Raw genomic sequence first — 19127 nt, 5'->3', positions numbered from 1 at the left:
AGATAATTGTCAAAAAGCAGTAGTAGCCTACCATTACGCAAATTAGGGGGCCAAGTGAACGTCCCTCAAACCGATGCGATCTGGTTCCGTGCTCCTAACAAATCCGATCAAACAGAACAACTCATCACTAGGCTACACTGACGAGTCACTTTAGCAGTCACTGACAAGTCTTCACGGGTTTCGAATCTTAGGAAAATACAAACAAGCTCTTTGGTTTACTTGTTCCGATGCTACACCATGGACATTATAACAATAATTAAGTGGATTTCAACTCATCGTTACCACTTACATTACATGGCAAGTGTAAATTCACTCACAGGAGACAATGAAGAAACATCATGGTCTCCCTCCATGAAAATACATTTGACCGCAGCCAACCACGGTGTACAATAATAACACAGGTATCGAGAGGCGGGACAGACAGCAGACTGACAAACCAGCGGTTTCCCTGTCATCGCTCACTTTGTGACTGACAGGCACCTGTCCTACCAATTGATCACTAGATTATGCATATCGTTCGGGAGAAGCCTATACAGACTCTTCTGACTTGCGATTTGAACGTTTTAAACTAAAAGAAACCTAGTTCATTTATGATGTGGAAAAAGTCGCCGGCTTATAATTAATCTGTTATCGGCTATTTAGACGCTGCCTTTCTGGCAGTAGTCCAATAGAGTAGAATATCCCACCGAAGAAGACACTCACACTCACCTTTCTGGAAGTTGTCAAACTAATGATAGTCGCATAAATATACTGAACAAAAATATAAACGCAACATGTATAGTGTTGGTCCCATGTTTCATGAGCTGAAATAAAAGATCCCAGAAATGTTCCGTACGCACACATTTTTTAGGGGTGCACAAATTTGTTTACATCCCTGTTGGTGAGCAGTTCTCCTTTGCCAAGATAATCCATCCACCTGACAGGTGCGGCATATTAAACAGCATGACCATTACACAGGTGCACAATAAACGGCCACAAAAATGTGCAGTTTTGCCACAGAACACAATGCCAGAGATGTCATACGTTTTGAGAGAGCGCGCAATTGGCATGCTGACCGCAGGAATGTCCACCAGAGCTGTTGCCAGAGAATAAAACGTTCATTTCTCTACCATAAGCCACCTCCAACGTCGTTTTAGAGAATGTGGTACGTCCAACCGGTCTCACAACCGGAGACCACGTGTATGGCGTCGTGTGGGCGAGCGGTTTGCTGATGTCAACGTTGTGAACAGAGTGGCCCATGGTGACGGTGGGGTTATGGTTTGGGCAGGCATAAGCTACGGACAACGAACACAATGGCATTTTATCGATACCGTGACGAGATCCTGAGGCCCATTGCCCCATTTTAAAGGTATCTGTGACCAACAGATGCATATCTGTATTACCAGTCATGTGAAATCCATAGATTAGGGCCTAATGAATTTATTTCAATTGACTGATTTTCTCATATGAATTGTAACTCAGCAAAATCTATGAAATTGTTGCATATTGCGTTTTATATTTTTGTTCAGTATATATGATGCCTATGAACCGCCTTTCCGACTGAAGTTACATTTGTAGAATAGAATAGTCTCTCTAAAACACACCTTTCTGACAGTAGTCAAACTTGTAGAGCTCGCTGGCCTCAGGCTGCTGCTGACAGTACACCAGGTAGTGAGTGATGTTCCCGTTGGGGTCCGTTGGGGGCTTCCACTTCAGGATGATCTGAGAGGACGAGTTAGATGATGAGATGGGGTCCAGGGGCACGGACGGTTCTGGGGGAGAACACAGATACATACCATATACGGGTTACTAATGTCTATGACAGAGAAATTCTAAATCTGGACCTGACGTCCAGTCCCAGTACTGGTTTTCATACCTGCCTTCGAATCTGAGACGGACTCAAACTTGGCACATCAGGTGAGTGCAATTAACTATCAGGTAAAAAAAAGGTCCAGAATCAGATTTGAATATCCCTGGTCTATGATATAAACCAACTCAATTCAGTTAGTGCAGGGTTATTCAAATCGTGGCCTTGAGGTCTGTACACTGTTGCTATGTATTCATTCTTCCTTGCTAACCATTGAATCATTCTAGACTGTTGAGTGTACTCTCAGGCCAAATAACCAATCAACTAACTACCGGGGAGAAATGAGCACCAGCAGTCCTGCGTAAGTCAATGCCCGGACATGAACTCCCCTTTATTTAGTCAAATAACAATACGATAACGAGCAAAAGGTTCACAGTGTTCGACATGCTTCTTTCTAAATAACTACAATGTATGTATCAGCAGTGGAAGGGGGAGGGGTAAAAACCCCCCAGGGTGAGTGACTGACTGGCAGACAGGACAGAGAGTACCAGGCATCACTGTCTGTACCGGTGTGTGATTACATTCGGTCTGTGAGTGATGATGATGACGGTGACACCTACAGGGTACAGGTCAGACCACATTGTCAGACTCTGTTCGAGAACAATGAACATGAAGTCTAATGAGAGATTCTCCTCTCGAGGCATGTGTGTGTGTGTGAGCGTTTGTGGGGGCGACGGAGTCGTGACTCGGGACAGGTGCCTGACAGGCGAGGTGGGTGAAACTAGAAAAACGAGAACACCCTGGAGAATGCACGCCGCCCTCCAGCCAGCTTGTTGATGGTGCTGTGCCAGCCGCTATGATTTCAGAGAACAAAGATCATGTTTAATGAAAGCTTCTCCTGGAGGTATGTGGGGTTGATGGAGTCACGACACAAGACGGGGTGAACCCAGGTTCGGTTCAACCGCCACATAGACAGAGAGACAGAGGTAGCCTGGATGCCAGCCAAACATAGCGTGACAATGAGTGACAAGGACTTGGCAATAAAGCGGAAACAGATCGGGGACCAGGCTAGAGACGAGAACGGTGAAACTGTAATTACAGTAGAACACCGTTAAAACTGCACCTAGAACACCTTTGACATGCCTGCACGCCTCCGATGGTTGTGTGCCAACTGTGGCCTCACACCAGCCCGTGTGGTGCGCGGAGGTGGCATGCCATGCGGCTGCACTGTAATGTGGTTTATCAGGAAGGAAGGAGACAATGCACGACAAGTACAAAGGAAGCCAGTCAGACTAACTTAGACACCTGCCTGTGTTCAACCCTAAACCACAGCCTGTCCTCTGGAGACACACACAGTGACACACACAGTGACACACACAGTGACACACACACACACACACACACACACACACAGGGAGATCTAAATGCACGCAGGGTGACACACACACAAACACAAACAGACACACACACACAGGTTGACATAGGATTCATGACCTCAGCTTGTGTGACTACAGACATAGAGGGCACAAAGCAGAGACACAATGAGACTGGGAGGTACAGGTAGCACTCCTGTCTCATCATCATTTCCTTCCTCTTCCTTGTTCTCGTGCCATTAGCTATGACACACCTCAGCTAGCAGTCGAGGTGAGGCAGAGGACAACAGCCAATCTACCAGCTACTGTAGCCCTTAAACTACTTATCCTAACCAGGGGCGGTCAAATCCCACCTTTGACTCTGGAGAACCTGCTAGCTAATTCATATATTGGATAGTCCACTCACCTGTTGTTCTGATTAAGGGGTTGGGGGAGGGGAATGAGGGCTTGAGATCACCAGAGAGAATGAGGAGTCTTACTCACAGAATTGAATGAAGAACTGTATGGTTGCGTCACAAATGTCACCAAATTCCTTATATGGTGTACTACTTTCGACCAGGGTCCATAATGGTCAGAAGTAGTGCACTATATAGGAAATAGGGTGCCATTTGAGAGGTAGCCAATATCTCAATAAGGGCTCTTACTGGTGGCGTTGGTCCTGACGTAGATGATCTTGCTCTTGGCCCCGAGGACCTGGTGTTCATCAGAGGCAGAGAGCTGGGTCTTGACCATGATGGCGTACTGCGTCCAGGGCTTCAAAGACAAGATCAGGGTACCTGGAAGGAACAATAGTATTGGTACGTGTTGCAGCACGGACACTATTGAGTGGAACACTGGTTGTTCCTTCCTTGCTACTACAGTGAATCAGGGGTACCGGGAACAATAGTATTGGTACGTGTTGCAGCACGGACACTATTGAGTGGAACACTGGTTGTTCCTTCCTTGCTACTACAGTTAATCAGGGTACCTGGAACAATAGTATTGGTACATGTTGCAGCACGGACACTATTGAGCAAAACAATGGTTGTTCCTTCCTTTCTACTACAGTGACCAGTATGTACTGTATGCTGAAAGTTGTCAAATATGAACGGCTAAGCAGCTAAAATAATTGAACCGTCCGTCCATTCTGTATAGTTGTTAGACGGATTGACAGACAGGTGACACTCATGATGGATTAAAGGTAGACTCGGCGAAATGATGTCGCCACGAGCAGCACGCATATATTGAGATTAGCGAAATGCAAGACTTCGCTCTCACACAGTATCTTCGCACGTGCAAGAGTTCATGCTGGTACAGCATGGTAGCCAGGGCACCAAAACATAGGAGAAGTTGAGCCTCTTAGTTGTTGTGGAAATTGACCCACTGATACTCTTTACTTTCTGCAGCGACGTCATATTGCTGAGTCTACCTTTAATCAACCGAAACGATTGTTTTGTCCACTTTTATTCATGCACTTTATTCACATTTTGGGGCATCATGTCTTAATAAACATCATCTTTCTGCATCCAAACCTGCATTTTGGATTTCCCCCTCGATTTTGACAGTGTACAGGCAGCTATCCTTTCCAATACAGTTGCAAGACAGGAGAGAATGAAACGTTACCTGGCTCCACCTGTGGGTTTCCCTCTGTAGCCCGGGCTGGAGGATCCAGGTCAACTATTACCCAGTTAGAACCACACGCGTCCTGTCCGTCAAACTCTGTCACGTTGCGGTAGGGCCTGGGAGAGAGGAATATTCCACAAAGTTCTTCAGAAAGGAAGTGGTTAAATGCTATTACGTCCCTAGGGACGACTGTTTGTGGCCCATAGTGTACTGATACAATTAAAACCCCACTTCTCTGGAAACTGCTCATTCCCAAAAGTAACTTGACTGCTTTGGACTCCAGCTGCCCTTCTGAAAAATTATTTCAGATGGCACAGTCATGTCCAACACACACACACACAAACGTGTGTACTTACGCTTCCTTGTAGAAGAGCATGAAGCCCAGCAGGTCTCTGAAGTCAGGAGGCCAGAACGGTTCCCACCTGATCACGATCTTATCATGTGTGGCACGCACCTGAGTGAACCTTAACTCCTGGTTCTCACCTGAGAGAGTCACACACACACACACACACACACACACACACACACACACACACACACACACACACACACACACACACACACACACACACACACACACACACACACACACACACACACACACACACACACACACACACACACACGGTTACTATCACAGGATATGGTCAGTATTACACTGTCCTAGGTCTGTGACACACCACAGACGTACGTACGTGTGTGTGCACAAGCATGTGTTTGGGGCGGCAGGTAGCCTAGCAGCTAGAGCGTTGGGCCAGTGATCAAAAATGTCGCTGGTTCGAATCCCCGAGCAGACTAGGTGAAAATCTGCCGATGTGCCCTTGAGCAAGACTTAACCCTAACTGCTCCTGTAAGTTGATCTGGATAAGAACGTCTGCTAAATGACTCAAATGTAAAAATATATATATAAAGTGTGTTCATGTCTGCAAATTTGTGTGTTGGCGTTCAAGCGTGTGTGTACTCAAGACTGTACGGTCCTTACAGGAGGCCTGGTCTCCATTGGTCTTGGATACGATGTCGTTCTTGTGCTGTCTGTCTTTGGTGCCCGTCACCTCCTCCATCTTGCGGATCTCTGACATGCAGAGCTTAATGTTGAGTTGAAAGAACATGCGCCCCTGGAGGATGGTCAGGTTGTGTTTGTTCCAGTCCCACAGCTGACGCAGGTTCTGGTTGTCTAACGCATAGAACGAGTAACCCCTGGGGAAGACACAGACACCAGGGTTGGGGTCAATTCCATTTCAATTCAAGTCAATTCAGAAAGTAAACCAAATTCCAATTCATTAAATATAATTGGAATTCCTGTGTACTTTCTGAATTTACTGGAATTGTCCCCAACCCTGACAGACACATTATACTGATGTATTTTTAAGTGTATTTTAAGTATTATTGACAGATATAGTTTAGAATATGAGAGGAGGAGGAGGAGTAAGAGGAGCAGAAAGAGAAAGAAGCGAACTGCAGGGCTCGGAAGAAGAAAGTCGGAGGAAGAGGACGAGAAGGAAAGCCAACTTACCCGTCTATCAGCGTGTCCCCTCTGATGACCTGTAGTTTGCGGAGGAAGGAGAGAGAGACGAGGGCGTAGGAGCGCCGGACAGTCAGATACCCTGTTATCTCCTCCAACTGACCAAGGTTAGCCTCCAGCTCTGCTGCTATGTTATCTACACACCACACAATCAAACCCTTATTAACTCAGAAGGAACTTTGGTTACAAGCAGGTGTGACATAATGACACACACACACACACACACACACACACACACACACACACACACACACACACACACACACACACACACACACACACACACACACACACACACACACACTGTAGTAAATTAGACAAGGGCTCACTTCCTCCTCTGAGGTTGATTTCCATGCTGCCGTTGAGCACGGTGCATCCTCTCAGAGCCTGTGCTGCTGTCACAGAGTCCACCATCTTCTGGCCCATACACACCTTAGGACACAGCCCAGCACATGGAGCACAGATTAACCTGCAGGAGGAGATGGAGAGAGCACACACGTCAGATAGGGATGGAGGGGGAAAAATCCATACAGTAGAGTATCGTAATTTTATTTTTGGCAATTTTATATTGATACTCTGACTCCAAGTATCTATTAGTAAAAAAAAAATGCTAGGTAGTTAACGTTAGCTAGCTCTAAAATCGGCTGTACCTGCGCCAAAACTCCAGATCGTTTTCAAATGTTTGAAATGGTGTGCTGACATGTTAACACTTATCTCCAAAACTCATTTTCGCATGGCTCTCTCGTTCCTCAGCAGCAGACATATAGTGAGCAATATGTTTGGAAAACCCGATCACAATAAAATCACAGTACATATAGAGTCGTGACACACATAGAACCACAATACACATCGTATCAGCACCTAAGTATCGCGATAATATCGTACCGTGAGGTCCCTGGCAATTCCCAGCCCTAAGGTCATACGGTACAAACACACACAAGTCAGAAAACACACACACGGACTAACACAGTCAGACAGAGAGTTCACACAGTCACCGAGTTCGACTCACAGGAGGGGGGAACCACTTCACAGACATAATCAGACTCTCACTCGGCGGTGCACGCACGCACACACACACACACACGGGCAAATAACCTTATAGTCACCTCGCGATGAAAGGAAGGAGGCAATAATCCTTTCATAAGAGCTACGGTGCCCTCATCTACCCCTCAACCTTCCCAGCGAGAGGGAGAGAGGATGAGAGAGAGGACTACTCTATAACCTAACAATGGAGTTAAGTACAATCTTTCATAAGAGAGAAGTATACAATGTCTTACGGCCTGATCGAGCCCTTCAACCTTCAAACACAGAGCCAGACCATTCACGATGTGTCAAGGTAGTTTTTATGCTGACTGGTTTGAGAGGTGAGAGAATGATCTGGTCTAGTGAGTACACAAGCGCGCGCGCGCACTCTGGCAGCTCCATCGAGGAAGAGGACATTTGTCTTCCAACCTTTGTTGTTGGGTTCAGTGTGTGTTTCTCCTAGGGCTGTGTCCGACTAAAATAAAACGTCTCTATCTCTTTCTCAATCTACACATAATACCCCATAATGACAAAGCAAAAACATGTTTTAAGAAATGTTTGCAAATTTATTAAAAAAATCTACTGAAATATCACATTTACATAAATATCCAGATGCTTTATTCAGTACTTTGTTGAAACACCTTTGGCAGTGATTACAGCCTCGAGTCTTCCTGGGTATTACGCTACAAGCTTGGCACATTTGGGGAGTTTCTCCCATTCTTCTCTGCAGATCCTCTGTCAGGTTGGCTATTTTCAGGTTTCTCCAGAGATGTTCGATCGGGTTCAAGTCCAGGCCACTCAAGGACATTCAGAGACTTGTCTCGAAGCCACTCCTGCGTTATCTTGTCTGTGTGCTTAGGGTCGTTGTCCTGTTGGAAGGGGAACCTTCGCCCCCAGTCTGAGGTCCTGAGTGCTCCATTCACCTTTCCCTCAATCCTGACTAGTCTCTCAGTCCCTGCTGCTGAAAAACATCCCCACAGCATGATGCTGCCACCACCATGCTTCACCGTAGGGAGGGTGCCAGGTGTCCTCCAAACATGACAATTGGCATTCAGGCCAAAGAGTTCAATCTTGGTTTCATCAGATCAGAGAATCTTGTTCTCATTGTCTGAGACACTTTAGGTGCCTTTTGGCAAACTCCAAGTGGGCTGTCATGTGCCTTTTACTGATTAGTGGCTTCCGTCTGCCCACTCTACCATAAAGACCTGATTGGTGGAGAGTTGCAGAGAGGGTTGTCCTGATGGAAGGTTCTTCCATCTCCACAGAGGAACTCTGGAGCTCTGTCAGAGTGACCATCGGGTTCTTGATCACCTTCCTGAACAAGGAACTTCTCCCCCGATTGCTCAGTTTGGTAGGGCGGCCAGCTCTAGGAAGAGTCTTTGTGGTTCCAATCTTTTTCCATTTAAGAATGATGGAGGCCACTGTTATCTTAGGGACCTTCAATGCTGCAGAAATGTTTTGGTACCCTTCCCCAGATCTGTGCCTCGACAAAATCCTGTCTTGGATCTCTATGGACAACTCCTTGACCTCATGGCTTGTTTTTGCTCAGACATGCACTGTCAACTGTGAAACCTTATATAGACAGGTGTGTGCCTTTCAAAATCATGTCCAATCAATTGAATTTACCACAGTTGGACTCCTTTCAAGTTGTAGAAATATCTCAAGGATGATCAATGGAAACAGGATGCACCTGAGCTCAATTTCGAGTCTCATTAGCAAACGTTCTGAATTCTTATGTAAATAAGGTATTTCTGTTTTTTTTTTTTTAGATATATTGGTCGAGCAACAGCCTATCAACCAAACAATCGTACAGTCAACTAAATGGGGTCAGGCCTACTTTCTTCCTGCAGCTATGGTAGCATATTTTCACGTGTCCGTGTGTGATTTGCTAAAACTAATACGTGAGGAGTGGCGGTATGTGGTGTTGGATAGAGCAACACTGTTGTAGAACCAGCAAATTACCCCAGTATATAGTGCACTATAGTCACTATGGGGGCCCTGGTCAAAAGTAGTACACTAAATAGGGAAAGGGGTGCCATTTGGGACGCATTCAATAATGATAGGCAGGCGGGATGACTTACAACACTACTTATTATGTATAGTGAGATCGAGAGAGAGAGCGAAAGTGGAGAGAGCGAGCGAGAGAGGAAAAGAGTGGGGATAGTGGAGGGAGAGGGTGAGAGTAGAAAAAGATGTGAGAGGAGAAAGAGAGAGAGAGGAGAAATAGAGAACAGAAGGAGAGATTTGAGGACAGGACAATGGGTGGTGAAATGCAAGCCATAACCTGTGGGGCCATCAGACTCCAGCTACCCAGCCACCAACCCTGGCCCACCCTCCAGCCTGCCCTTACCCAACCACACAGCCAGCCCAGTCTTTACCCAGCCAGCTCCTACCCAGCTTTCACCCTGCAAGCCACGCTGTAACAAAAGACACCAAGGCCTGAAGAGGCCAGACCCATCTCTGTCCAACGAATGATTAGTGTGTCTGGAGTCTGTCTCGCACGCACGCACGCACGCACACACACGAGGGAGTAGATGAAGGTCACTGTGACAAACACACCCAGATCCTTCTCTCTAGTGGCAAGCCAGGATTAGAATGCACACAAGCACACACACACGCACGACCTAAAACATTGTTATTGGTAAATCAATGAGCACTGTAGCCTAGCCCTGCATGAGTGACTGTCTCAGCTGGCTTAGTTCAGACTGGCTCAGCTACTCAGCTATGGAGTGGAGACAACAATAGCAAACAGAAATGAAATGCTATGAGGAATTTATTCTGTAGCCCAACACAAAACACTGCACGCACACACACACACACCCACTGCCCTGTTTTCCCTGCCTGCTTCGCTAGCTGCTCTGAACTTGCTGAACTGTCTGCATAGCGAATACACTGTGCCAACCAACACCTCCACACTCCCACTGCAGCACACGCACATGTGCACACACACACACACACACACAGTCGTTGTACAACAGGGGAGCCTTGCAGTACTGCACTGTCATGCTGTACTGTACAGCAGAAATTAGCAGGACGTAATGCAAAGAGATTTTGCAGCATTTCGATCTAACTGGCACAACACCCTCTGAAACCACACAGACGACTGCAGACGCGTACCTATCGAGACGACTGCAGACGCGTACCTATCGAGACGACTGCAGACGCGTACCTATCGAGACGACTGCAGACGCGTACCTATCGAGACGACTGCAGACGCGTACCTATCGAGACGACTGCAGACGCGTACCTATCGAGACGACTGCAGACGCGTACCTATCGAGACGACTGCAGACGCGTACCTATCGAGACGACTGCAGACGCGTACCTATCGAGACGACTGCAGACGCGTACGTATCGAGACGACTGCAGACGCGTACGTATCGAGACGACTGCAGACGCGTACGTATCGAGACGACTGCAGACGCGTACGTATCGAGACGACTGCAGACGCGTACGTATCGAGACGACTGCAGACGCGTACGTATCGAGACGACTGCAGACGCGTACGTATCGAGACGACTGCAGACGCGTACGTATCGAGACGACTGCAGACGCGTACGTATCGAGACGACTGCAGACGCGTACGTATCGAGACGACTGCAGACGCGTACGTATCGAGACGACTGCAGACGCGTACGTATCGAGACGACTGCAGACGCGTACGTATCGAGACGACTGCAGACGCGTACGTATCGAGACGACTGCAGACGCGTACGTATCGAGACGACTGCAGACGCGTACGTATCGAGACGACTGCAGACGCGTACGTATCGAGACGACTGCAGACGCGTACGTATCGAGACGACTGCAGACGCGTACGTATCGAGACGACTGCAGACGCGTACGTATCGAGACGACTGCAGACGCGTACGTATCGAGACGACTGCAGACGCGTACGTATCGAGACGACTGCAGACGCGTACGTATCGAGACGACTGCAGACGCGTACGTATCGAGACGACTGCAGACGCGTACGTATCGAGACGACTGCAGACGCGTACGTATCGAGACGACTGCAGACGCGTACGTATCGAGACGACTGCAGACGCGTACGTATCGAGACGACTGCAGACGCGTACGTATCGAGACGACTGCAGACGCGTACGTATCGAGACGACTGCAGACGCGTACGTATCGAGACGACTGCAGACGCGTACGTATCGAGACGACTGCAGACGCGTACGTATCGAGACGACTGCAGACGCGTACGTATCGAGACGACTGCAGACGCGTACGTATCGAGACGACTGCAGACGCGTACGTATCGAGACGACTGCAGACGCGTACGTATCGAGACGACTGCAGACGCGTACCTATTGAGACGACTGCAGACGCGTACATATTGAGACGACTGCAGACGCGTACATATCGAGACGACTGCAGACGCGTACATATCGAGACGACTGCAGACGCGTACATATCGAGACGACTGCAGACGCGTACATATCGAGACGACTGCAGACGCGTACATATCGAGACGACTGCAGACACGTACATATCGAGACGACTGCAGACGCGTACATATTGAGACGACTGCACATGTACAAGCTCCTTTCCCATACCCCATCTTGTGCAAATTCAAATGTTATGGTTTTCACTTTAGTATTAACATTAGGTAGTGGATATTTTAAGTGGTGTATGGAGTAGACTTACCCTTCATTGTTGAGTTGACAATATAATTCACACAGCATACAAACATAGTACTTAGGCTTACGTTCTAGAGTTGATGGGGGTGTATAGTACTGTGTTAAAGACTTACATAGTGGAGTTGACCGTGGTGTAGAGTTGAATATACAGTAGGTAGACTTACGTGGTGGAGTTGACAGTAGTATATCCGGAGGGGCACTCAGGTATACAGGCTCCATTGTGGATAACATACTCATGGCAGTCGCTGCTCTTGCTCTGCTTACACTTGTTGTGGAGGTCCTGGCAGAAGGAGAAGGGGACGCAGCGCCAGCCCCTGTAGGTGTAGTATCCCTGGGGACAGCGGTCCACACAGGCCTCCTGGTATTAGGGAATAGGGATGAGTTGAATTCATTGTTTAGTTGATGGAAAGCATCCACATCAATTCAATTCAGTATAACACATTTAAGTGCTATTTTCCATTGCTGGACAGACATATCTTTAAATAAAGTTTAAACAAACACGACTCTGTTTTGATTCAGCTTCCCCCCCTCCAGCAATAGATAAGTAAGCTTGTGTCTAGTATGCACGCACGCACCTAACTATATTTCACAGGGAAAACTCAGGTTAATAAATCTACAGGTTAATAAAACACATCTCTAGCACCCATCAAGAATTTGAATTCTTGACGAATGAAAACTTCATTGCCATGCAACAAATGTTACAATGTATTTCTCTTTGCGTAGTACATAGAAGCATCCACATCAACAACAACGATCAAGTAATCGATTCTGAGAAAAGTGTGTTGAACTCCTCCATACTGTACCTGGTGCTGGAGGTTCTTGCAGGCTACACAGCTGCTGCTGTTCTGGGGCTCAGAGCAGCCCCCCAGACATGACTCATGGCAACACTGGTTGTCCTTGGTACAGGCCCGGTGCTTACAGCTGGGGGGGCACACTGTGGGAGCGCAGAAGGGGGGGGGTTAGTGACAGGATTTACATAGAGAGAAAGAGTTCAGGTAATATCTTTCAAAACGTTTCCACCTAGGGCTTTTGCAGTTCACCTACAGTGAAGTTCACCTACAGTGAACTGCAAAAGTATTGGGACAGTGAATTTTGTTGTTGTTGTTTTGGCTCTGTCCTCCAGCACTTTGGACTTGAAATGATACAATGACTATGAGGTTAAAGTTCAGACTCAGGTTTAATTTGAGGATATCTTCATCCATATCGGGTGAACTGTTTAGAAATTACATCCCTTTTTTTTAACATAGTCCCAAAAGTATTGGGACATATTCACTTGTATGTGTATTGAAGTAGTAAAAAGTTAAGCATTTAGTCCCATATTCATAGCACGCAATCACTACATCCAGCTTGTGACTCTACACATTTGTTGGATGCATTTGCTGTTTGTTTTGGTTGTGTTTCAGATCATTTTGTGCCCGATAGAAATGAATGGTAAATAATGTAGTGCGTCATTTTGGAGTCACTTTTATTGTAAATAAGAATATGTTTCTAAACACTTCTACATTAAAGTGGATGCTACCATGAATACGGATAATCCTGAATTCATCATAAATAATGATGAATGAGAAAGTTACAAGTGCACAAATATCATACCCCCCTCTCATCATTACAATACAGAGGTGGTTAACATTTTGGGCGGTATGATATTTGCGCGTCTAACTTTCTCACTCAGAATTTGATATATATGAGTGTACAAAACATGCTCTTTCCATGACAGACTGACCAGATGAAAGCTATGATCCCTCATTGATGTCACTTGTTAAACCCACTCCAATCAGTGTAGATGAAGGGGAGGAGACAGGTTAAGGATTTTTAAGCCTTGAGACAATTGAGACATGGATTGTGTATGTGTGCCATTCAGAGGGTGAATGGGCAAGAAAAAAGATTGAAGTGCCTTTGAACAGAGTATGGTAGTAGGTGCCAGGGTGCACCGGTTTGAGTGTGTCACCGGTTTCACGCTCAACAGTTTCCAGTTTCTGGTGCCATTATAGTCCTAACAGGAATGGTCCACCACCCAGAGTACATCAAGCCAACTTGACACAACTATGGGAAGCATTGGAGTCAACATGGGAGAGCATCCCTGAGGAACACTTGACACCTTGTAGAGTCCATGCCTCGAGGACAAAAGGGGGTGTAACTCAACATGAAGAAGTTGTTCCAAATGTTTTGTACACTCAGTGTATGTGTTTGACCCAGGTTTGCTGTGAAGACACTGAATGCTACTGATGCCTTGGCCTCTTTCTAACAATGTGGCCTAGCTACACACACACACGCAGGCGCACTCTTCATCTAGTGCCAAGCTGCCAAGAATAAACTGGTTGAGTGCTCACACACACACAGTAAAGTTCAGTGCCATCGCTGAGGTGCAGAGCCAGTTGGCACTGGCAGTGTGTGTGTCAGAGAGAAGTAAACACCTTGCTGACTGCCTGTCCACCAGATTAGCTCATCCCATATAGTCCTATCGAGACAGATTAAGATTGACCTGCAGCCTAACGAGGGGCTCAGGTCAGGCCACAAGGACTGTTGGAGTCTGTGTGCATTAACAACAGACTGAACAAGCAAACTGCGCGCACACACACTTACAGATATATATAGCTCTACGAAAATGCAGAGCAAAACAGAAATGAGAAAAATAAGTGACCGACATCACTTACTGAGTGATAAACTCCTTTACCAGCACAAGTGCTATGCTTTATCTGTTTAAAAGTGGGGTAATGACAGATAATAGAACTGCATCAAATGTTTCCCTACCTCTGTTCAAATCCTAGACAGAGGGGTTTAGATACACACATTTCTGAATGAGAAGGTTACATCGACAATAAAATCATCTTGACGTATTTTCTCTGAATTTTGGGTGTTCCCTCTGCCTCCCCCTTTCCTCTCCAGTCTCTCAACTCAGCTGCAACAGACGACCCCCCCCCCCCCCAAAAATAAAAACACACACACACACACACACACACACACACACACACACACTGCCGCTCCCTCTAACAGACTGCAGGCCTACACACAGCAAACAGACTCCTGATCCAGTGAAGGGAGCAGACTCCACTCTGTAGTACAGCGGCAGCCGCAGATCCACCCTCAGCTTTAACCAATGTGTTGTCTGGTTGGGGAAACGAGCCATTCAAATGACCTCTCCCCACTCAGAAGAGGAGCTGCTGAGAGTTAACCGTTTAAGTGCTGGAGACACTGCTACTGCTCTCAGCCACTCACACAGCGGCACAGAGGCAGCATGCATGAAAAGGAAACCTGAGCCACATAGTAACAGACAGACACTTCACTTTGATGCGCGCACACTCACGCACACACATACAAAAACTGACCCACTCCATCTCTTGTCAGTGTGGCAGTGAGGAATTGTCATGAGGAGAGACACTGGCTGTGTCCAAAATGACACCCTATTCCCTGTATAGTGCAATACTTTTGGCCAGAGCCCTATGGGATGCCAATTGCACGCTCCCTCAAAACTTGAGAAATATGTGGTGTTGTGTGACAACTGCCCATTTTAAGGTGGCCTTTAATTTTCCCCAGCTCAAGGTGCACCTGTGTAATGATCATGCTGTTTAATCAGCTTCTTGATAAGCCACACCGGTCGGGTGGATGGATTATTCTTTGCAAATGAGAAATGCTCACTAACAGATGTAAACAAATTTGTGCAAGCTTTGCATTTGGTTTGCTAACTTGCTAGCTAAGTGGCTAGATGTCAAGACCAAACTTCTCGGTTAGAGCAGAGACATTCTAGCCTGAGTACCAGTCTCTTTTGCTAACATTCCACTCCTTGTCATTGTCAAAGAGACTGGCCTTTCTGCCATCTACAAATATGAACATTTATCATTAATGACCTTGAGGAGAACAGAGGAGTGGATCCTGATTCGATAACCCACAGCTATCCTCCAATCATAACGATTATTCAAATATTCGAACTCACAACACTGTTTGTTTGTCCAGTCGAAACCAGTCTGTCAAAAGTTGCTAGCTCACGTCTAAATTCTCAAACTAAATACATACTGCAATTCCAACCACAAAACGTCTTTGCTTTTATTTAGAGCCTCAAAATACAACAACTTGACTAGCTAACTGCTAAATGTTTGTTTTTGACGTGCTAACTACCTAGTACCCAGCACTCTATTGTTCCTCTGATCACTCTGACATCAATCCAAATGTAATGTTGTGCAAACATTTCTATAGGCTATGCAACTGCTGGAGAAAACAGAGTGATGGCCTCTTAAAAAACAGGAGGATCCCATCAGCTTTCTATAGGCCAGGTCTTCTATATTTATTTCTCAACTTCCCTAATATTAAGCACATTGCTTATCTTTACAACAGGGGTATACCCTACCTGGCTGGCATGAAAATTAACCAGGGGAAAAGCATCCTTCATTCGCTATTTAAGTGCATAGATTACATGTATTTTCCCCCTGCTTCGAGACATGTGCATGATAATGGTCCATTCTAAAATCAAAACAAATTTCACACATATATTATTTAGTACCGTAATTGCTGGACTATTAAGCGCACCTGAATATAAGCCGTACCCACTGAATTTTTTACAAATATGTATTTTGTACATAAATAAACCGCACATGTCTATAAGCCGCAAGTGCCTACCGGTACATTGAAACAAATGAACTTTACACAGCCTTTAAACGAAACACGGCTTGTAACAAAAATAAATAGGCTTTAACGAAACACGGCTTGTAACAAAAATAAAAAATAAATAGCAGTAAACAGTAGCCTACCAAGAAAGTCAAACTTCATTGCGGTGGCGATTGTTATGGCTTTCAGTCGGATCTGCACAGTTCCAACGTCTTATCATCGACTCATTAAGGCTCCCGTGCAGCAGCTCTATTTCCTTTTCCAACAGCCAGATCGATCTTCAACTTGAAAGCTGCATCATATGCATTTCTCCGTGTCTTTGCCATGATGAGGGTGACAAAATGACTACCGTAATCAGAATGATGGCAAGTTTGAGCGCGCTCGATTTACGTCACATTATGTGACGGTGCTCAGTTTTTTGGCGGCATGAATCTTGTGAAAAAAAGAAAAAAAAAACATAAATTAGCCGCGTCATTGTATAAAGCGCGAGGTTCATAGCGTGGGAAAAAAGTAGCGGCTTATAGTCCGGAAATTACGGTATATGTAAAGACGAGATCAAATCAAGAATAGTCTGATGGGTGACAATATTAGCCTATCACTTGTGATTTATATATTATCACTCGTGAATGATGCCCAGCGTAAGGCAAGAAACAACGAATTTTTTTGGCAACTTTTTCTAATCATAGTCATATATGTGTACGTAGGCCTATATGTTTCGATAAGGTTTGTATGACAACTAAAGTGGCCAAATAACTTCTTAAAATGAAGCACATTAATCCGCTTTACAACAGGTGTATTTCCTAACTGGCATACATAAGCAGCACGTGAGTTTCAAGTTCGCGGAAGATAAGTGGCTTTTAGGCTGTGTGTGGAAGCCAGGAGATGCTAAATGTGTTCATGTTAATTACCGGTCAATTACCATGAGACCGACAGTTATTTACAATCACCGGCTGATGAAATTTCGTGACCGCCACAAGCCTAAATGAAACTTTTAGAAATGCCCCTTTAACCAGTAATGGCGTCATTCACGAGGCAAGAAGCGGTCGGCCCGTCAGAGCCCTACTCACACACACAGTCAGTTCGCCGAGACTTGAGAGTTTAGGTGGCAATCAGATGTGAAATCAGATTTTTTTTGCATTATGGTTAGCATATTATCACATATCTTCTTCCACTGTAGTGTTCTAGCATGTATGGACATTGTTTTGCAAACAGTAATTAACCGTTTTCTCCGCACATGCCTTGTCGCAATATTTAAGCGTAATCAGACCAATGAAGTACAGCTCAGCTTGGTTTGACTGAGTACTGTGAAGAGGGTATGGGGTTCCTCTGCTTAGTCCTGCCCACTATGGAGCAGTGAAAAGAGCTGCCAGTCTGACTTTAGTTCTCTCTGTTTCTGGGTCCTTCAGTAATGCTGTGTGTGGCAAAGTCCGAAATGGCACCCTATACAGTGCACAACTCTTTACCATAACCTTATGGGCCCTGGTCAAAAGTATAGTGTACTAAATAGTGAATAGGATACCATTTCAGACGCACCTGTGGATGTGGTCCCGACTCAAGCCACAGGGCCGCTGTGTGAAATCACAACAACAGTTACAGCTTATCAATGGGCATATGGAGAGAACAGGCGGACAGGCAGCGCTAGCCTTGCGGTTCGAGAGCCAGGCCAGTAACCGGAGGGTTGACGGTTTGAATCCCAGGGCTGAAGGGAAAATCTGCCTGAAGAGAGCCTGCAACCAGACACACACACAGATATCTGGGTTCATGTTACTGAGTGTTGTGGATCTGATCACATGATGCAGGCTGGGAGGAATGCTGAAGCAATGCCTGGCTCTCTTTATGTTAAAAGGAACCACCAGCTTTCATATTTTCTCATGTTCTGAGCAAGGATCTTAAACGTTAGCTTTTTTACATGGCACATATTGCACTTTTACTTTCTTCTCCAACACTTTGTTTTTCCATTATTTAAACCAAATTGAACATGTTTCATTATTTGAGGCTAAATTGATTTTATTGATCTATTATATTAAGTTAAAATAAGTGTTCATTCAGTATTGTTGTAATTGTCATTATAACAAATACATTTATTGTTTAAATCAGCCGATTAAATCGGTATCGGCTTTTTTGGTCCTCCAATAATCGGTATCGGCGTTGAAAAATCATAATCGGTCGACCTCTTGTTCAGAATAGGTGACTAGGCTTCGTATCCATCGACCTTTGAAACAATCTTTTATTTTCCTTGTCAATCCATCTCTCTTTTCTCAGTCTGCGTTATTCATACTACGTGGTATGCGGTCACTTTTGACAGAGTCACTGTTCAGAACAGGTGAATGTTGATCTATCCACCTCTCTCTCAATCAATCTCTTTCTATCTCAAACAATCTCTCTTTCTCATCAATCTCTCCTTTCTGTCTGCAGGCTGGTAAAACAGGACAGCATCTTTATTCTTCTCTAACCTTTATTCTTGTAATGTTATTCTGGCTGAATAAAATTGCTCATTGTTTGCTGTCCCATGAATCTTTATCTGAGGCTTTGTCTCTGTTGTTTGGGATTGGGGAGTAAGTGTGTGTGTGTGTGTG

General features: G+C 45.6%; 1 protein-coding gene across 1 annotated transcript in view; it reads right to left on the bottom strand.

The window, feature by feature from the left end:
• LOC120020095 (insulin receptor-like) overlaps positions 1-19127 on the bottom strand; it is an 88652-nt gene that overhangs the window by 22539 nt on the left and 46986 nt on the right. Inside the window, exons 3-11 of the mRNA XM_038963532.1 lie at positions 12756-12886; positions 12117-12310; positions 6613-6752; positions 6275-6419; positions 5744-5958; positions 5118-5244; positions 4762-4877; positions 3804-3935; positions 1584-1751 (exon numbers count right to left, since the gene is read on the bottom strand). Coding sequence (XP_038819460.1) covers positions 1584-1751; positions 3804-3935; positions 4762-4877; positions 5118-5244; positions 5744-5958; positions 6275-6419; positions 6613-6752; positions 12117-12310; positions 12756-12886 — 1368 coding nt within the window. The remainder of the gene's footprint in view (positions 1-1583; positions 1752-3803; positions 3936-4761; positions 4878-5117; positions 5245-5743; positions 5959-6274; positions 6420-6612; positions 6753-12116; positions 12311-12755; positions 12887-19127) is intronic.

Source organism: Salvelinus namaycush, chromosome 25 (assembly GCF_016432855.1).
Source record: "Salvelinus namaycush isolate Seneca chromosome 25, SaNama_1.0, whole genome shotgun sequence".
Taxonomy (NCBI): domain Eukaryota; kingdom Metazoa; phylum Chordata; class Actinopteri; order Salmoniformes; family Salmonidae; genus Salvelinus; species Salvelinus namaycush.
The sequence above is the reverse complement of the archived record's forward strand: the minus strand, read 5'-3'. Positions and strand labels throughout refer to the sequence as shown.